We start from the raw sequence: 18,495 nt of genomic DNA, 5'->3' as shown, positions 1-18,495 counted from the left end.
ATAAAAGAAAAAAAATCTTTCCAACACAGATCATTGAAAACTCCACCCGAGTATAAATAATAAACAACACTGAAAGTGATAGACAAGTTTACATTTATAAAAGATTACAAAGTCAGCTTCTTACGATCATCTGGAAACGAGGCTGAGTCGCTTTGTACTCCAGCGATTTTTCTGCTTTCTTGTTCAACTTCTTTGCTTTATTTATATTATAGGTTTCTTTTAATTTCATTTACATGCTTGTTTCTCTGAAGTTTTATTTTGTTTTTTGCTTGATTTACTACTCGTAATCGCCTTATTTTCTGTTTGTTGTCGACTTAAGCGGCCGTCATTCTTAGCCGTCACTTAGATCTTAGATCTAATTCTTGTTGTTTTGTTTTTTCGTCTCTGAAACTTAACCTCACTTGACATCCTCATCAACCTGTGGTACAAGTTAGTGGTGTCTGTTACATGAAAATATATGACTATATGGCAGGTTGATTTAGTTTACTTCGGTAGATAATTTATTTACAGCGCTTTGAGAAATCGTTGACAATGCGCTGTTTACATGATCATAATTGTTGTTGTTGCTATTGTTATTGTTGCTGCTATTATTATTATTATTATCTCACTGCAGTCTCCCATGTTACGAGCAATTTTAACTTTCTTTGGACATCATAATAATTACTAGTTCATTCAGTGGAGGAATATAGAAGACAACAAACATCATCGTGAAATCATTATCATAAGAAAAAAAAAAAGGAAAAAACCAGTAACAGATTTCAATGATTTACTTTGCACCTTAGAATAACAACACTATCGAAAGATGTCTACATTTTCATTGTCACCAGTACAACAGTTTCATTTATTGGTATTAGCTACCGATACTGTAATATTCATCTGTATTACATGAATAATCATTACATACATAACTGTTACCGACACAGCTGTTACATCCTTACTGTCCTCGTCTTAATCACGGTCGAACGCGTTTTTGAAATTTAAGCGTTATGAAACTCATGATCGCTGACTATGAAAGCTCCCCTTTACTGTTTAGGAAGATAAAATGTCTAAGAAATGATTGAAGAAAGTAGTTTCTTTGATCATAAAGCTTGATGTTAACATCAAAAGCTTGTAGGAGATTAAACAGGTTATTTAAGACGTCTTTGGGCTTCCGTACATGTCGGCTTCTGACATTTCTTTAAACTGTCAGAACACGCCCCTTCACAATTACTTTGCCAGACGACCTTTGAAATGAGTAGACCGACACATTATTTACACAAAGACTGTGCTGACTGATTCGATAGAAGTTACGTGCTCCCAGGGTCAGTCATACTGAGCTCCATTTTCCACACCTCGAGAAATCTTTAGAAAAGCTCACCTGTTGAGCGTGTCCATTACCTTCATATGAATTCCTGACAAAAGATAGAGAGAAGGGGGGATATCCTATTGTGTTCCGACAGTATTTAGACTATTTTTGTAAAACTATTCGTTTATTTTAAAGGCCGGCGAGGGATTTGGGTGGTAAGGAAGACACAAGGAAACAACACAATTAAAACAAAGAGCCTACAATGAGAGAGAGAGAAAGAAAAAAAAAAGAAAAAATTAGAATGATAGAATACAAAATTTTTTAAAGGAATAAGATATCCACATACAGTTCTGTAGAATACAATGTAGCGTTTGGAGAAAAAAGGTGAATGAAAGGTAATTGATATCCGCAATCAAAGATAGTGATGATAATTATGACGAGGTGGGTGTCAATCTCCTCTCCCTCCCTCGCTGTCTTACTTTCCCCAACCCTTTATGCTGTCTTTATGTTGTATAGGTATTCCAAATAGCTGGTAGACTGATTAGCTGTGCCACAAGGGTGTCAAACCAGGTCGGTTAGGACAATAGTATCCTAACCACCCGGCTATCCATCCGATGAACCTATCTGAGGGGTAAAGACAGACGGCATAGAAAACTACCGAAAAACTAGCACTGAACAGACAAGCAATAGATCAGCATATCTTATATAATTCTATAATCTTATTGTATACACAAATTTGTAGGATTTTATAGGCTTTCAAAAAGAAAACAAAATTGTAAACAGCTACTTGATTGGTCTTCTAGAGCATGCATAAATCGTCGTGCCATTGGTTGTCCAGGAGCAGGATGCACTGACGGATTGGTTACATCAAAGAGGTTTTGCTCTTTTGTTACATGTTAATGGATGAAACGAATTGAGAGACGTCGATGAGGTCACTGAGGTTACTGAGGTCAAGATGTCCCAGGGTCGAGCTCGTTGCTAGCAGAGGACTTGCACGTGAGGGACGTCTTCCTGCATTTCTTGCGTTTGTCGTCCCACACCTTGTTGCTAGGGCAACGGCCCAGACGGGTAATGCCATGTTTGGTGCAGACGAGGTAGTTGTCGCAGCCCGTGCAGGACTGGTAGAGGCCGGGCGCCAAGCCTGAGCAGTCCTTCTGGCACTGAACTGTCTCCTTGTCCTTCTCCGACATCCGGGAACTTTTCGTTGCCTTCTTTTTACCACTGAGGCAGAATTTGAAAAAAAGACCAGTACAGACTGTTGCCATCTTATGCTACATGGAGTGTGTAATAAGTATTGACTCCAACTGACGGTCGTGGGTGAAATAAGTCCAAAAAGAAAAATAAGTATATAAATAAGAAATAAGAAAAATAAGTCCACACAAAAGAAGAATGATATTTACTAAATTCCGTGTTTGTGTTTTGAGAAATTTGAAGAAACCAGAAATACACGTTCTGTCATCTCCACGCTCCTAAGACATGAAAAGAGCCTGTTGTCAACGAGCCTCGATGTAGAAATCAGAGAGGAAAGGATCAGAAGCGGGAATGAAGAAAAGTAAAGGAACTTACTTTTTTCCGGTTATCTCTTCGGTTGTATTCCCTTTATTGTCTGTCTTGGTGGACTGGTTCGTCATGTTTAAACAGAGGCAGCGAGTTCACATCGAGGCCCAGTGTGGCGACCACTCCGCTTTGCTTCAGCAGCTCTTTGTATTTTTCCTCGGCGTTTTCGTCTTCAATGTCGAAGTAGTTGTCATCGGGAGCATCGCCGTACATGACGCTGAGGCAAAACAATATGTTTCCAGTCTTATAACCAAGCCTGGTGGGCCTTTTGAACCCACGACTAGTCTAGTATATCATGGCATGACCGTAATTGTGATCCTTTTGTACAAACAACAGTATCACCACCTTATGACCTGACCCTTGTGACCTTTTGTGCTAACAGCCAGGATACCATAATTATTGTGACATATTTGCTCCCGCTCAACCTTCTCTGACAACATACCTTGCAACATTTTAAGGTCATGCTGTTAGAGTGATCCAGAAATATTATTGAATATTTAATACTTCATTATATTGTTTTACAAAAAAATTTATTAATTATTTGTACTGATATGAATGCTGTGCTAATATGATACCAAGTCGTACTAATCTACTTCAATATATGCCACTATATACTTCGGGGTTTTGTGACTGATTTTGTTTTAATAAACTGGCTTTAATTAGACCATCCATTAATTTTTCTTCTGCGAGAGGTCTACAGACCAAACATTCCTGGACGGAAGGAAAGAGAGAAAAACTAAACTCACTCAGAAGTCACACGTTTACAAGTAGGTGACGGTGGCGCCTCACAGCGACGAGAATGGGCATTGAACTCTTGGCCTGACGGACAGAAGATTTGTGGTCCCCGATCCTGACTGCAGTCAAAGTACCCGGAACACTCTGCTTGACACGACGGGACTCGACCGCTCTGACCCTGGCAAGAGGTCACACAGTCCCGCAGGGTGCAGGAGGGCGACTCGCCCGGCACGCACCTCCCGATGAAAGAGTCGTACTCAAACCCAGGCTTACACAACGTGATGTCCATCTGTTACACGTACAGACAGAGATACATGACAGGCATCTGTAACACGCATACACACACACTAGCACACAAACAACAAACCTCGCGCACGCGCACACAAACACATGAGCATACATATATCCACACACACGCATTCATAAGGATTTTGGAACATTGAGATTACAGTAATGCACACTTGTAGACGGAAGTAGAGAAGTAAGGAGGTACAAGATGAAAGAAATAGAGAAGTACTGAAGTGGAGAATTGAGGACCTGATGAGTTTAATAAGGTAGAGGGGTCAGGGGTTAGCAGGTAACAATTATGACAAGACAGAAATGATAAAGACTTAAAGAAACATGTTTTCTCGACATCGTGAGGCAGAAAGCGATGATTTGATTCCTACCCTGTCGTTGATGCAGTTGACGTAGTTACTACAGCTGGTGCATGACGGGTACATGCCGTTGGTTAGGCCTCGCAGCTGCGCATGCATTCTGCAAAAAGAAAAAAAATGCAGGTCGTTGTTTTGATCTTATGATGGACTTGAGTTCAGCATGATGTAGTAGATCGGCGTTTTAAACTAGTTTTATGTATCACACACGAACACACCTTTGCCAAATCTTGGTCAAATGTTGGACATTCGGTGGCTAAGAAGCAGCTCTAAGGAAGCAAAACTGTTGCACTCATCAAGATATATACGAGCGCTAGTTATTTATGGTTAAATATGAAATAAAAGACTGATTAAAAATTAGACATTAGTTATTTTTTAGTTAAGGTAAAGGGGAGGAACAAGAGACTCCATTTCTCCTGCCGTCAGACAGTTCAGGTGAGCTGGACTTACCTGGGCAAGTGAGACGCACATCACAAGGTTCTTCCTCGCGAGATTGGTTGAAGCCACAGTGGCGGATGTCCACAGGCACAACCTCGCCAGTCGAAGACCGTTCTTGGCATCCGCGCCTGCGCGCCCTCGTGCCCTTCCGGCACTCGCACGAGCACCAGGGCTCCCAAGAACTCCACTCTGCACACACACACACACACACATGCATTCACACACATTCACACACACACACACACACACACACACACACACACACACACACCACAAAAACGGTTGCAATCGTCGTATAGTCAGCATGAAGTTTGTCTCTCCTCCCCATCCACAGGCCCCGAAGCCGAGCATCGTCATACATCATTGCTACTGGACCTGTTGGAGCAGCTTTGTCAACGGGCGATGAACTCATGGAACTACTGACTCCTGTGTTTGTACTTCTTGATCGTTTGTTTAATGTTGTTTGCTTATTTGACCGTTCTCTCCCTTTTTCTTGCTAGGGACTGGTCTCCCCGACCCCATGTGTCACTTGTCCTGTGTCAGAAGATCAACTCCCACCATTCGTCCATCCGTTGTTCCTTATTTTGCAGGTATAAATCAGGGTGGGAGGCAAGTCATGAGCCGCCCCCTCGATAAAGATACCGAGGAGACAAAAATGTGAACGTCCTTCATTGTCAGCACCCCACCATCCCTAAACCCGGGCATCCTCCTCCTCCACTGCATTGAAGTGTTCATGAAGTCATAATAAGCTAGTTCATGAAAATCGTGGCCACAATTCAATTGTAAAATAAAGCAAGAGTGTTTAACAAAAGCATAATAAAGTTTTTCTGGAAAGTCTTCACAAACTGGTTTCATCTTGGCCACATATGTTGAGTAAGTTTTGCTAAAGTCTGACCATGAAAGTCAATCTAAAGAATTACACAAAAGTTGGAATTCAGTTCTACTTGAAAGTACCGCACGCTGTTTATGAAAACTTATATAACTTATAAGAGGTTTACTTACCTCTACAGGGTCCTCCTGCAGACAAATGAACAGAAATGATTAAACGGCTAATCTAAAATCACTGCAGTCATAGAAGAAACATTCCCAAAGTCTCTTTCTATCATAATGAATATTTGATATTTTCACCTAACCCAAATTTTCGCTACTTCATCTAAGTTTTCACAGAATTTCACATAATTTTGAAATAACATTTTCATTTAACTTTTCAGTCATTTTATTTTGCTTAATTGTTTTAGACCTTTAATGGTCACCTCCCAGAAAATGATGACTTGACCTCTAACCCCTCTCCACCCCCAGGTCACCCTCGTGTGAGAACTGCCAAGTGCAAAGGCGTGCATCTCTCCAACCGTCAAGTGTGGGCTCAGCATCACAATGAACTGAACTAATACTGGTAGGGGAAAGATGCCAAACTCGTATAAGCATCTTCTATTTTTTTGTTGTTTGTTTGTATTTTTTACGATGTATGTTTTTAAAGGCATCCATACAGATGTTTGCGGTCACTGAAGGAGGAGACTTACTGCATGGCTGCAAGTCCACACTGGAGCCTGGACACCCCCGACCGCATCCGTTGGGCGGAGGATTGTCGCATCGACGCGAACGCTGCTGCAGTCCGGAGCCGCACGAGACAGGGCACGCGCCCCATGACCCCCACTGACCCCAGTTGCCGTCTCCTGTTGGATGGAAACAAGAACGACGCACTAAGTACAGAATGAATGAATTACTGAATTACTAGATCAATGAGTGTCGATTTCAAAGAGAAAAACTTTCACGTGGTCTGATTCCATTGACTTTTGACTATATATATGTTTATATTGCTTCCACATTAATTATACTTGAAAATTGTTGACTCTACATTATCATTTAAATACAAATCCTTGCTGGCTTTGTAAAGCACGGTTTACCACATCAAGATGGTCGTTTTGAATTTTTCTAAGTTTGCTCTTCTTCAGAGCGTCCATCGTTTCTTCGTTTTCATTCCAAGTGATTTAATGTGACTGCTCATCTCCCCCTAACGCAGTTTTTGTCTTACAAAAATAATGGAGAGTATATTTCTAAACGACCATTTATGTTTTTGTTGGCAATGAGGAGCTGCTCAGTCTCTCTAAGCAATGATGGCTGCCGTCTGTTGGCTACGTCTATTCTACAGCAGACGTCACGTGATCACGTGACGAACAATGAGACTTCGCTAAAGGAAAATTTTAAGGAAAAGAGCCGTGAATTTTTCTTGATCAAAACAATATCTTTATTCAACTTTGAGATTTTATTTTATGAATTACAGGGAAACATGTCAGTTTTTAAAAAAAATGACTATTGGAAAAATCCTGAACCATCAAAATTGTAATTTACAGACCCAATAATAGCTGTTGATGGTAAATGTTACCACACGTGACAGTTAAGGTTAGTAAAAGATATCCCTCACTTCAGACCTGAAAGGTAAGGTGGGGAGACAACTCACCGGGGTTTGGGCCACACAGTTCTCTCGCGAGTCTCGGTGGCTGGTCCTCCGCACTGTGATGGCGAGCAGTCCAGTAAAGACGGCGACAAACAGCGTCTGCTCCTCTCCACTACCCCATCTCCACAGGTGACCAGACACCTGCTCCATGAACCCCAGGGAGTCCACTCTAGTGACGTCATGGCCAACATGCAAGTGAAACAGAAAGATATTAAACACTTTAATATTTTATCTGTGAGAGTTGGTGTCACTGTTGATACTGAAATATTGCTGACAGGTTGTCTGATGCCTTTAGTGATTATGTCAGATTTTATTGCGTCCATGAGGTTTCGTTATTCTTGCCATATATACTGGACATGTGTTTGAGAATGAATTATTAGTTTCAGATTGAGCGTTTTAATTCCTTAATATCTGTAATATTCCTAAAAAAATATCTTCCGTTAAAGAATTAGGTTAGTCGATCCCCTTGACACAATTGATCGTGAATCTAGCATTAATAAAGTTTGTCATTTGTCATGTAGTGTTATTAAAATTATTGAAAATATAAAGGAAAAAATAAAACAACGTATCAGGTTCAAGAATGAATAAATAGCTTTTTATACGACTTAACGTGTTTTAGAGTGTGAAAATATGTCTTAATAAGAATACACAGTGGTCCAGATTTAAATACATATGTATTCAACAAAATATATTCAAATATTACCATATTGTAATTTATATATATATCAGGACTAATTTCGTCAGTATGCATGCATTACACGGTTGTGTTCAGAAATAAAACAATTCCTGTTAGAGTTCATCCAATAACTGTAATCATTAAATCGTGAGCCTGAAAAATGTGTTTAACACTAAATCGGAGCCTGGAAGCCTGTGAGCCTGTCTACAGCTGACAGACAGCTGAAGGTGTGACTAAAGGTGTAAAGCACTTCACTGCCACTGTCAATGACACCCAACTCTGACAATCATGGCGGAGAGTGTTAAGCACCCGACAGACGTGGCCATGTAGACAGTATCACATTCTGAGTTTGCACATTAAAAGCCGAGACTCAGGAGGTCGGGTGGATGGTTACAATGTCGCTTTTATGATGTTGAGGACATGATAAAGAAAGGACAGTTGAGAGATGTTTATTGTTTTTATACCAGTCCTATCCCATCCCCCCTGCAATTACGCCTTTCCTCCGACCGTCTTCGAAAAAAAAAACATTCTACAATGGTCACCTAAACTTTATTTGGAAAAAACGCAGAAAACTATATTAACAAGTAGTTAAAAATTTGGGACCTAATTACATGTGTAAATGTAAATGTGTAAATGGAGATGTGTAAACCCCACTTGTTTCATACTGAAGGAAAACTGAAAATTTCAAGAAAATTTTACCGCAGGAAGGAGGAGGAGGATGTGGACAATCTCCTAAAAAACAAACTTGTTGCTCCATCCTGGCCCCAGAACACTCTCGTCCACACACGTTGGGTGATGGACTGTCGCAAAGGCGCATGCGCTGCTGAGTGCCAGTTCTGCATGTGACGGAACAAGGACTCCATGGTTGCCACGAACCCCAGTCACCGTCTCCTGCAAACGTTTCAAACATGGACAGTTTCGTTTTCTACATCGGATTCCTTTTTTACAGTTGCTCCAGGATTCTTTGAGAATAACTTTCATGGTGAGTAAAGCGCTCTCTTCATCATCTGACCATCAGAATTGTAATTTAATTTTAAAATGTAATTGTAATTTACAGTCTCATTAATAACTCTTGATACTTGATATGTATAAACTGATTGGTGTTGACTGCAGGCGATGTTGTGATTGGTGCACCAGCGTGACGTAGTACACTGCTAGGTGCGCTCGTTGATTGCAGGTGTGAATCATATCGGATAATTAATTAAGGTTTTGGAGGCTGAAATTTACAGGTTAGTTTTATATCCATGATATCTACTGACATCTGAAAAAAAAACTCGCAGGCCATTCTGGTTGGTCTTTACAGGTAAGGTGGGCAGACAACTCACTGGGGTCCGGGCCACACCGTTCTCTGCGAGTCTCAGTGGCTGGTCCTCCACACTCTGATAGCGAGCAGGCCTGTGAAAACGGCGAGAAACAGCTTCTGCTTCTCTCCACTACCCCATCTCCACAGGTGACCAGACACCTGCTCCATGAACCCCAGGGAGTCCACTCTAGTGACGTCATGGCCAACATGCAAGTGAAACAGAAAAACAATAAACACTTTAATATTTTATCTGTGAGAGTTGGTGTCGCTGTTGATACTGAAATATTTATGAAAGATTGTCTGATGCCTTTAGTGATTATGTCAGATTTTATTGCGTCCACGAGGTTTCGTTATTCTTGCCATATATACTGGACATGTGTTTGAGAATGAATTATTAGTTTCAGTTTGAGCGTTTTAATTCCTTAATATCTGTAATATTCCTAAAAAAAATCTTCCGTTAAAGAATTAGGTTAGTCGATCACCTTGACAGATTTGATTGTGAACCTAACATTAATAAAGTTTCTCATTTAGTGTTTGTAAAATTATTGAAAATACAAAGAAAAAATAAGACGAATCAAGTTCAATCTTTAGAAAAAAACTGTTTCCATCCCACTGAATCTCTCTAATAAAGTATATTTTGTTATGGTTGGCTGACTCCGGAGTTAATTATCAGTAGGTGTGTATGATACAGAAAAACGAGAGTGAAATCTTGATTTAGAAAAAAAAAATTACCACACGGAGGACGCGGTTCGTCGCACTCCTCTCTCTCCACACTTTCTCCAGAGCAACTCTCCCACATATGTTGGGCAGTGGACTGTCACAACGACGGGTGCGACTGCGAGTTCCACGTCCGCACGAGCTCCATTGTTGCCACGCCCCCCAGCTTCCGTCACCTGTAAACATGTTTATTGTGAAACCTGCAGGTGTTGGAGCCGACCTTTGTTTACCGAATGTCTTATTGTCATTGTGTGATAGCCATTACCGGGTAGATAATGGAGACGGTCACTACCCTACACCAGTACAGAAGTCAGTGTGGCAACACTTAGCTATCCACGTCCCCAGCACTTATGATAAATCACACAGACAGACACGACAAACTCATATAAGCAGACGATAAAAATTCTGAAAGAAACAAGCCCTTGTATCAGCAGACACGACAGCACAGTTCATGTCCTAGAGATGACAGCCAGTCTTGTCGTCTAGATTATTATATTAAATTTAATTACTGTTTTAATGTCCACATTTTTAGAGGTAGATATTGAGCAGCAACACTCGGCTTAATTTATGTAAATTTTAGTTCTGTTGGGCGAGGCACAGGACATTCTCTTTCAAAAACAGCAAAAACCACGTTTCTTGTCATGGAAAAGCATAATGTCAGCAGTTTTAATCTTCTCTATGTCAGAAAGAAAGAGAGAAGGAAGTAATAAAAGGAATGTTTGAAAAGAAATAATGAAAAAAGTCAATTCAATAGTGTTTTGGATGGGTTTCGTGTAATTTCACGACCCGACAATGTATGGTAACATCATCCCTTTCATTATATTTGGCATCGGCAGACGAGAGACAGGTGACAACTCACCGGGATCAGGACCACACTGACGCTGACTCCTCTCAACGCTGGATCCTGGACACTGAGACGGAGAGCAGAAAGGATCCGTTGGCGAGACACAGGATCTTCTCCTCTCCACCGTTCCTTGTCCGCACGTGACCGCGCAGTCGCTCCAAGCTCCCCACGAGCTCCAGGCTGGGAACATCAAAGTGTTTACAGAATATTTTAGCGAGAGCGGAAGTGATGATTTATTGTGGGATGAGTGGATGAGTTACTAGTTTATTATTTTTATTTGTTGTTTTCAGAGGATGTCAGACTGGCGGTATTTTGACTTCAACATCCACACGAGTTTTATACTGTTAACAAAAAGGGATGTTTATGGATGATGATGATGATGATGATGATGATGATGATGATGATGATGATGATGATGATGATTATTATTATTATTATTATTATTATTATTATTATTATTCACACACTCCTTATAGCTGTCTAAGCCCTGTATGATGATACCTTCTACATCTGCGATACTTTCTCTACAGACTTAGAGACGTTCTCTACGGACACTTACCGCAGCAGGAGGGCGAGAAGCAGGGAGTTGACTCCCTGTCCGGCCCCTGACACGGTCGCCCGTTGCCCTTGACGGTCGGGTTGTTGCACTTCCTGCTGCGCGTTCGCGTGCCTTCGCCACAGGTGACTGAGCAGGGCCCCCACTCACACCACTCACTCCACCCTCCGTCTCCTGTCATAGACGGCATCGTCCTTCTCATTATAACTGTTATCTACACCATTATCTGAGTTCCAAAAATAATTAGCTGTGGGTCATCACAACAGAAACAAGACAGACTGCAGGTAAAAAAACAATAACACTAAGGTGACCAGACGTTTCGGGGGCGAAAGCGGGACACGTGCCGATGATGGTGTCGTCACCGTCAAAGAACGCCGAAAAAAGTGATTTTTAAAGACAACCGGGACATTTGATGGACTTGCTAGAAAGCCAGAAAGCGGGACATTGGGCGTCCCGCCCGATGAGCAGGCGGGACACGAGGTCAAAAGCGGGACGTCTGGTCACCTTAATAACACACATATACTTACTGGATAGTTGTGCAATGTACAGATAAGAAGACAAAGATAAAAAAGTGGGGAGATGCTTGATGTGATAGTGGCTGTCGTGATTAGTAACTACACTGGAGTGTGTGGCAGTGACTGTAGTGGTTGACTGCTTGGTGTTGACAGGACTGCATGTTGTGACTGCACCATGTGACTGCCTTAGACTGCAGGATGTAAATGGGCGAGGAGGACTGCAAGCGTGACTGCATGAGGTAAAGATACGACGTGACAAGGTGGAGGAACCCCCGGTGTGACGGCACGTGACCTACTGGGGCAGGAGGAGCAGGATTCCAGAAAGATCTTGTGCATTTGCTCCGTCAACTTCGTCATATCCTGCACGGCGCTCAGCAGGGTCAAGTCGGAGTTGTGGCAGCACCGACTGTCATGCTGCTGCATCCTTCACACATAAACATAAACATAAACATAAACATAAACATAAACATAAACATAAACATAAACATAAACATAAACACACAAGAGCATTTACATCTCAGTTTGTGATTACGGGTCATAAGCACGGCCATGCTCAACATCCCCATTACTAAAGGATGCAGCAATCACGGCTTTCATTGTTGACTTACCTTTGGGAACTTATTTATAATGCGGATGCAAATAAACCCTAGAGCAGCATCCACGGAGTCTGGGCATCGTACTGTAACTAGGAAAATAAGTCATTTTTCCTGGAGTTCCTGATTTTTCCCCCTCAGTAAATGACATGCTCTCCCTTCATGACTATGGGTCCTGGTGGTTTGGATTATTACTGGCTGTCTCTGTCTCTTATCACGGCAATTTGACCATAAACATCATAATTTTCTTATTTGGCACACTGCACTGAGCTGGTATGTATACTGAAAACTACCTACATGTTGTTTTTATTTTTATAACTATTGCAAGAATATCTTAAGTATATTCACATACGGAAGAGGAAAACCTTTTCTCTTTGACGGCAGGGCTTTGATCTTTACATTTTGTTAACTTGCGCATGCACAGACGAATGATTGCATTTACATGGCGGATGAACACGAAAGTCTGAACGGCAAAGAGATAACAGAAAAAAAGTATTTTAAAAAATAGACTAAATCTAAATTCAGGGCTTCTGCTAAGGCTAAATTCTTTGGGGTCCCAGGGACCCCTTCTTCAGATTTTTAAGGGGTCCGTGTTCTCCGCCCAAATTTGAATGGGACCCCATTGAAGATAATTGAAGGGGTCTTCCGAACTTTTAATGAGTACTGTATGCAATTGTTTGTGTAAGCAGAAGCCCAGTGACTATAAAAGTGTGGGTTCATGTTTCACGAGTGCCTCTCGAAATGCGTGTTTCGCGAAACTTGAGTCCGTCTGCGAATGTGACCTCCCCTTGTCCTTGTAAGGCATCATCATCATCATCATCATCATCATCATCATCATCATCATCATCATCATCATCATCATCATCTCACACACCCCAGATAAGCTACCCTGCCTGCACCGGGCGTTGTAGGGGGAGTGAGGAGGGACTAGACTAGAGTGCCTCCCCTGTGACGGTCGTTGAGTCACGATGACCTAGCGGCGCATTATCTGCTGACATGGCAGGTCGAGATGACCGTCGTTGCTGATATTTAGGTGATGAGAATGACGCCGACTTTGTTCCAAAACGACAAGGTTTATTGCGCTAATAAAACACAGATAGACACATACTCTCGCACACGAACATGTATGCACAGGCCCTGGGGTCCACCTACGGTATCGGGATTAAAAGAAAACACACACACACACAAAACAAACAAAAAGAGCAAACCAAACAAAAAAAAAAACCATATAAACACCACAAACAAACAAAACTACTCATACCCATACGACAGCCGTAGCTGAGAAGTTCCTGCAGCTCAGTCATCTGCTTCTTTAGCTCCAACGCTGCCTCGTGTAGTGGACAACTGTGTTTGTCTGTCTGCACTGCAAAATCGCATACATCGAGTTCATTTCAGTCCATTCTTTTATATTTATTTCTATGGTTAAGTATCTAGGCTTTTTTCATTAAAGTGAATCTTCTCCACACATGCTTTGATGTAAACAATGACAGATGCAAATGGTCATGCGTGGTGGGTTAGTTCATATGATTCAAAAAGTATGTCCAAGACGAGATCTGAACCCTGAAGCTTACGTTCCCAGCTAAGTCGTTTGCCACTGCTCTACCTAGCGCTTCAAAAATTCTTCTTTTTGGATTGTTTGGTCGATTGATTAATTTGATTATTCATTCTAAAATTATGCTAATCGCCCTAGACTAAGAGTGACTTTGTGACCGAGTGCTTAGCTTTTATTTACAGACAAGTGCCGATAGACTTACAGAGAGTTATGGACGGTTTAATATACGACAGCTGTAAACGCTCGAGGAATTTAATTTTTTACACACGTTTGACCCCCGCGTGACTTTTTTTCCAGTGACACTTTGTCGCACAAATACATCTGAAGTTGGCATTTTTCCAGCCATCGTACCCACGTCCTAAAAAAAATAATAACTATAATAATAATGGACCGCAATAAATCCCCTTGTAATATACAATGCGATTTGAAATCTCGATCATCTCGGTGTTCCCCTGTGACCATGCCTTGTTATTAATAACAATGCCGACTCAGCCACTTTTTTCTTCCTTTTTCGTTGCATGGAATCGTTTCTGATAAGAGTCAAGCCTGGTCAATGTACGAGTGGTTTCGTGAGAGGAACTTGTGTGGAGCTTACAGAGGCGAACGATGTGAAGTTTACAGCAGTCACCTGCACACACACGCGCTGCACCCAAACACCTCTCATCAGTCAATCAATCTCACCCAGACACACAGCACTGACACAAAATAAAATAATCACACCATACTTACCCAGACAGTTGTGACAAGTGTCCATGTAGTAGGAGAGTTGTTGCATGTCTGGTGTCTGTGGACAGAGGAAGGAGTCCTGCAAAGCCACACTGTCGTTGTGTGCGGCATCCCTCAGCATCTTTCTGGAGCCTGCAGCATCCTTGTCATCGGAAGCCCGTTTGAAAAGCCTTCGTTGACCCTTGAACCTCTCATCTACATCGATCAACTGGTCCATTTGTGCGACTTCGTCTTCATCGTCGTCGTCCAATTCTTTGAGGACACTAACCGCCGCATCGCCGCGTTCGTCATCAGTTTGTTTATCTTCTTCTTTGCCTGACTCCTCTTTATCTTTGACCTGGCTTTTGTCACCATGATTATCATCTGTGTTATCCTTGTCACCCTTACCTTGACTAGCTGTATTTTCTACAAAAACGTTATCGTTTACCTCGTACTCATCGTCAGACCAAAAGAGAAAAGGAGAAGATAATGTGAAGCTGAATATTCCACCTTCGTCGGCTTTGTTATCGCTTAGCTCAGGATCATCGCTACCGCAGGGTTGGACACACAGAGTTGCCAGGACCACCAGCAAGAACAGTCCCAACATCCTTCTGCTACCCATGGTGTCTGGTCGACCACACTCTCCCTCTGTACCCGCCACGTCGGCTCTATAAGCACCACCCGCCGCTGTTCACTTGGACACGGACTGCAAGAAAGATGACAGGTGAGCAGGAGACAGTTCAACGAGCCGACATGCCCACCACAGAGATTTCTAGTGTCGCTGTGGTAGTCCACAGATGACAGACTATGGGCATGTGTCGCCACTTGCTGCAGTGGGCTGCACATGCGCGCTGAGAGGTCACCAACAAGCTCTCCTGTCAGCAATACGTGGGATGGGGGCAGCTGGGGGCAGCGGGGGGCAGCGGGGGGCAGCAGGGGGACATAACAAGTCAGTCACGCAAGGAGTGCAGAATGAAACTTGCTTCAGGCATGCAGACGCATTCTCTCTCGCACACACACACACACACGCACAAACACACACACACAAACACACACGTGAAGTGTGCGAGCGTGCCTGCGCATGGTGATGCATGAGAGAGGGAAATAAATAAATCTTATCTCAAACTAGCAAAGACTGAAATAACCCACCACGGGCCGTAACTCTAATTGGCAATAATGTCCCATTCTGACCGTTTGTTGCTCTTGTCAAACATGTGCTCTTATTATTTTCTATAAAATTTATTTCTTAACAGTTCCCAGGGTCTTCGTCTCTCACCTTCTAGTAAACAATATTTAAAAATCGTTTGAAGACAAATTCTTCAATTAAAAAAAAAAAGCTCTAGTAATCCTAACACTAAGAATATTTTTTTTTAATCCTTTCCAATCATTTTTTTAACCCATGAATGCCGCCCTGTAGTGTAATGGTTAAAACACTCGATTGTCACCACTACAGTCAGAAGCTCAGGGTTCAGATCTCGTCTCAGGTCACTCAATGTATGTGACACCTGTCCACAGGTTTTTATTAAAGTCTGTCTGGGCTTTTCTCCGGGTTATCCGGTTTCCTTCCCCCTCCCCTATAGTGCGAAAAGTGAAGCCATGCCCTACTTAATGAACCAACCAACCACTTCATGAAGAAAAAAACCACAAACAAAAAAAAAAAAAAAAAAAAGACGGGGAAGTAAAGACTAATAATAATAGTATTAATCAGAAGAATACTAAACTACTAATATGATTAAAGCTTATCAGTGCTCTCTTTTTGCTTTAAGCTCACACAAATATCTTTTAAAAACAAAAAATTCGTCTAAACAAATATATATATAGAAAGATTTTAACTACGATATTTTTAACTTTAGAGAATAACTTTCTGGAAGTGTTCAGGCCCGTTCAGGTTCAGAGAACTCACAAAAGCCTGTGTGCAAAAATCTGATGAATGTTGCAATCGTCCTTTTAAAGGGAGTTAAGTCGCGTAAGTGCAAGAGTTGTGACCCGTGACTGACGCTGTAAGCATATATCGCCGTTGAGGAAATGTATATCTCAGCAGGAAGCCGTGTATACGGGTAGGACTAACACACATATATATACAACCAGAGTCACAGACACACTCATAATTATACAAATAAGGAGATAAATAAAGAAAGAGAGAAATTTGAGAAAGTATATGGAAAGAATAGAGAAAGGAGTTGAAGGTGGGGAGAGAAAGAAAAAGCAAAAAAAAAAAATAATAAGAATAATAATAAATAAATAAAAACAATCTTTCTGTAAAAATAGAAGAGTGGATTTATCCAGTTAATCTTCATCCCCTGTAAGTGAAGCAGTGGACAGACCAGGACACGGACAGTCCTGGCAGAACATCGTCTCTCGTCCTTCTACCATCCCCACCACAGAAGAGGCCGGGACTTTGTCAGATATTTTTAAACGAAAAATATTTATCGCGTTTTGTCGAGTCGGTAATTGTCGTGCAGATCGACCGGTTCGGGTGTCGAGGTGGTGCAGGGGTGAGCCCGTGGTACAAAAGACAAATGGCGGTCTGAGGTTGTGTGTCTCGCCTTCGTGACACGCTACTCAAGCGATCGCATTCTCAGCTCATTTTTTTTCACTAGAGCTAAATGTAGATAAAATTTCTGTCGGAATTCTCCACCAGGGATCTTATTTTGTCATCTAATATGAGGATGAGGACATTGTTGAGATACTTTACTGACATAACTGTACTGAGACTATCACTAAGAGGGTGCAACAATGCTTCCGAAAGCTGAAATTGTTTTGTTTTTTTTTTTTCCTATCTAATAAAGATTTCTCTATTTTACAAATGCCTTAGAAAGAGTGTGCTGTCCTTTTCCATTTGTTGCTACAACAATTTATCAGTCAAGGACAAGAATAGTATGCAATGAGTTGTACACATCTGCTTAAAAAATTACTGGGTGAGCTCAGCGTGACCTTTACTCTTTGTACCCGATACTTTAGACTCTTGTACCCGATACTTGCAGACATTGACAGAAGTCACCACAATTCCAGGGGTTGATATTTATGTCCTATCGGGAGAGCCCCCGGCAACTCCCATCAAGCCGCCTCTGAGTCTACAGGTAGGACCAACAGGTGGAGGTTGTCCTTTCTTATTCCACCCGCACGACTCCGAATGTTGAGCGGGTGTGAAGCGGGTGTAATGAGTTGGGATCATATGAGGGTGTGAACTGTGATCATGGGGGAAAGGGGGCTGGAATGACGGATGGGAATAGGTGATGGCATTGTTGACTTGTTGACATTGTTGGCATTTATAGTGTATGGTTTTTCACTACCTTCTTATTGAGTGTTTTCTCCATTGTCCTTTACTATAAATAAAGCTGAGTTGTATCGCATTGTATCCTTGCCTAACCTGTTTTAGCATTATGGTTGTGGTTTGTTTTTCTTGCCCTGTAGCTTTTATTGCCATGTGTGATAAAAGGATTTCGTGATCAGCTACATCAGGGATGCACAACCTACGGCCCGCGGGCCATATCCGGCCCGCGACGCGGTGCCATCCGGCCCGCGAAACTTCTGCCCACAGTGCAGGAAATCGGCATGTTAGTAATAAAAGAAGACCTTAAAAAAACGAAAAAAAAGGGAAGAAGAAGTATTTATCCCCACGTAGGGGCGTTTCCCAATCTTTTTTTCGATGGACGAACATTTCGATTCAGTTCTCCGACTTGGTGTCTCTACGATGAGGCCGGAGATTCAGAAGTTGGTTTCGGGTAAACAACTTCAAATATCCCACTAATTACTACATAATTAATGGTAAGTACAACTTGTTTCTAATAAAAAATGGTATCTGCTCTATTTTTTTTCCTTTTTGTATTTTTGCGGTGAAGTGGCCCGCGACACGGCTGTCCGAAATGGATATGCCCGCAGGCCGAAAAAGGTTGGGCATGACTGAGCTA

At 41.9% G+C, this 18,495-nt stretch overlaps 3 protein-coding genes across 3 annotated transcripts; all 3 read right to left on the bottom strand.

The window, feature by feature from the left end:
• Window positions 1–269: 269 nt before the first annotated feature.
• Window positions 270–9,260, bottom strand: LOC112567750. The gene is made up of 10 exons (XM_025244554.1): window positions 9,125–9,260; window positions 8,499–8,690; window positions 7,127–7,292; window positions 6,189–6,341; window positions 5,671–5,685; window positions 4,681–4,857; window positions 4,246–4,333; window positions 3,589–3,866; window positions 2,852–3,059; window positions 270–2,506 (listed from the first exon to the last, which is right to left on the bottom strand). Exons 2-7 carry the CDS (start codon window positions 8,660–8,662, stop codon window positions 4,274–4,276), a joined length of 735 nt encoding a protein of 244 aa, XP_025100339.1. The 5' UTR covers window positions 8,663–8,690; window positions 9,125–9,260; the 3' UTR covers window positions 270–2,506; window positions 2,852–3,059; window positions 3,589–3,866; window positions 4,246–4,273.
• On the bottom strand, window positions 2,236–3,866 carry LOC112567537. The gene is made up of 3 exons (XM_025244233.1): window positions 3,589–3,866; window positions 2,925–3,059; window positions 2,236–2,506 (listed from the first exon to the last, which is right to left on the bottom strand). The coding sequence occupies exons 1-3, from the start codon at window positions 3,864–3,866 to the stop codon at window positions 2,236–2,238; spliced, it is 684 nt and encodes a 227-aa protein (XP_025100018.1).
• Window positions 9,261–10,680: 1,420 nt separating the features above from the next.
• On the bottom strand, window positions 10,681–15,405 carry LOC112567749 (histone H2A.Z-specific chaperone CHZ1-like). The gene is made up of 5 exons (XM_025244553.1): window positions 14,609–15,405; window positions 13,589–13,690; window positions 12,031–12,158; window positions 11,223–11,393; window positions 10,681–10,843 (listed from the first exon to the last, which is right to left on the bottom strand). The coding sequence occupies exons 1-3, from the start codon at window positions 15,204–15,206 to the stop codon at window positions 12,115–12,117; spliced, it is 744 nt and encodes a 247-aa protein (XP_025100338.1). The 5' UTR covers window positions 15,207–15,405; the 3' UTR covers window positions 10,681–10,843; window positions 11,223–11,393; window positions 12,031–12,114.
• Between the last annotated feature and the right edge of the window lie 3,090 nt (window positions 15,406–18,495).

The sequence above is a fragment of the Pomacea canaliculata genome, linkage group LG7, assembly GCF_003073045.1.
Source record: "Pomacea canaliculata isolate SZHN2017 linkage group LG7, ASM307304v1, whole genome shotgun sequence".
In the NCBI taxonomy this organism is placed as follows: domain Eukaryota; kingdom Metazoa; phylum Mollusca; class Gastropoda; order Architaenioglossa; family Ampullariidae; genus Pomacea; species Pomacea canaliculata.
This window is presented reverse-complemented; position numbering and strand designations above follow the sequence as displayed.

What these genes read in the sequence shown, in the direction of transcription:
- LOC112567537 (XM_025244233.1), bottom strand. Translation starts at nt 3,866, where the DNA reads ATGGACATCACGTTGTGTAAGCCTGGGTTTGAGTACGACTCTTTCATC. An exon ending in TGTAAACGTGTGACTTCTGA is followed by an intron (nt 3,060 to 3,588) that starts GTGAGTTTAGTT and finishes GTTTTGCCTCAG; the next exon opens with CGTCATGTACGGCGATGCTC. An exon ending in GATGTGAACTCGCTGCCTCT is followed by an intron (nt 2,507 to 2,924) that starts GTTTAAACATGA and finishes ATTCTGCCTCAG; the next exon opens with TGGTAAAAAGAAGGCAACGA.
- LOC112567750 (XM_025244554.1), bottom strand. Translation starts at nt 8,662, where the DNA reads ATGGAGTCCTTGTTCCGTCACATGCAGAACTGGCACTCAGCAGCGCAT. An exon ending in TCCTCCTCCTCCTTCCTGCG is followed by an intron (nt 7,293 to 8,498) that starts GTAAAATTTTCT and finishes TGACGTCACTAG; the next exon opens with AGTGGACTCCCTGGGGTTCA. An exon ending in TGTGCGTCTCACTTGCCCAG is followed by an intron (nt 4,334 to 4,680) that starts GTAAGTCCAGCT and finishes TTCTTTTTGCAG; the next exon opens with AATGCATGCGCAGCTGCGAG.
- LOC112567749 (XM_025244553.1), bottom strand. Translation starts at nt 15,206, where the DNA reads ATGGGTAGCAGAAGGATGTTGGGACTGTTCTTGCTGGTGGTCCTGGCA. An exon ending in CACTTGTCACAACTGTCTGG is followed by an intron (nt 13,691 to 14,608) that starts GTAAGTATGGTG and finishes GCGATTTTGCAG; the next exon opens with TGCAGACAGACAAACACAGT. An exon ending in CAGCTACGGCTGTCGTATGG is followed by an intron (nt 12,159 to 13,588) that starts GTATGAGTAGTT and finishes TTATGTGTGAAG; the next exon opens with GATGCAGCAGCATGACAGTC.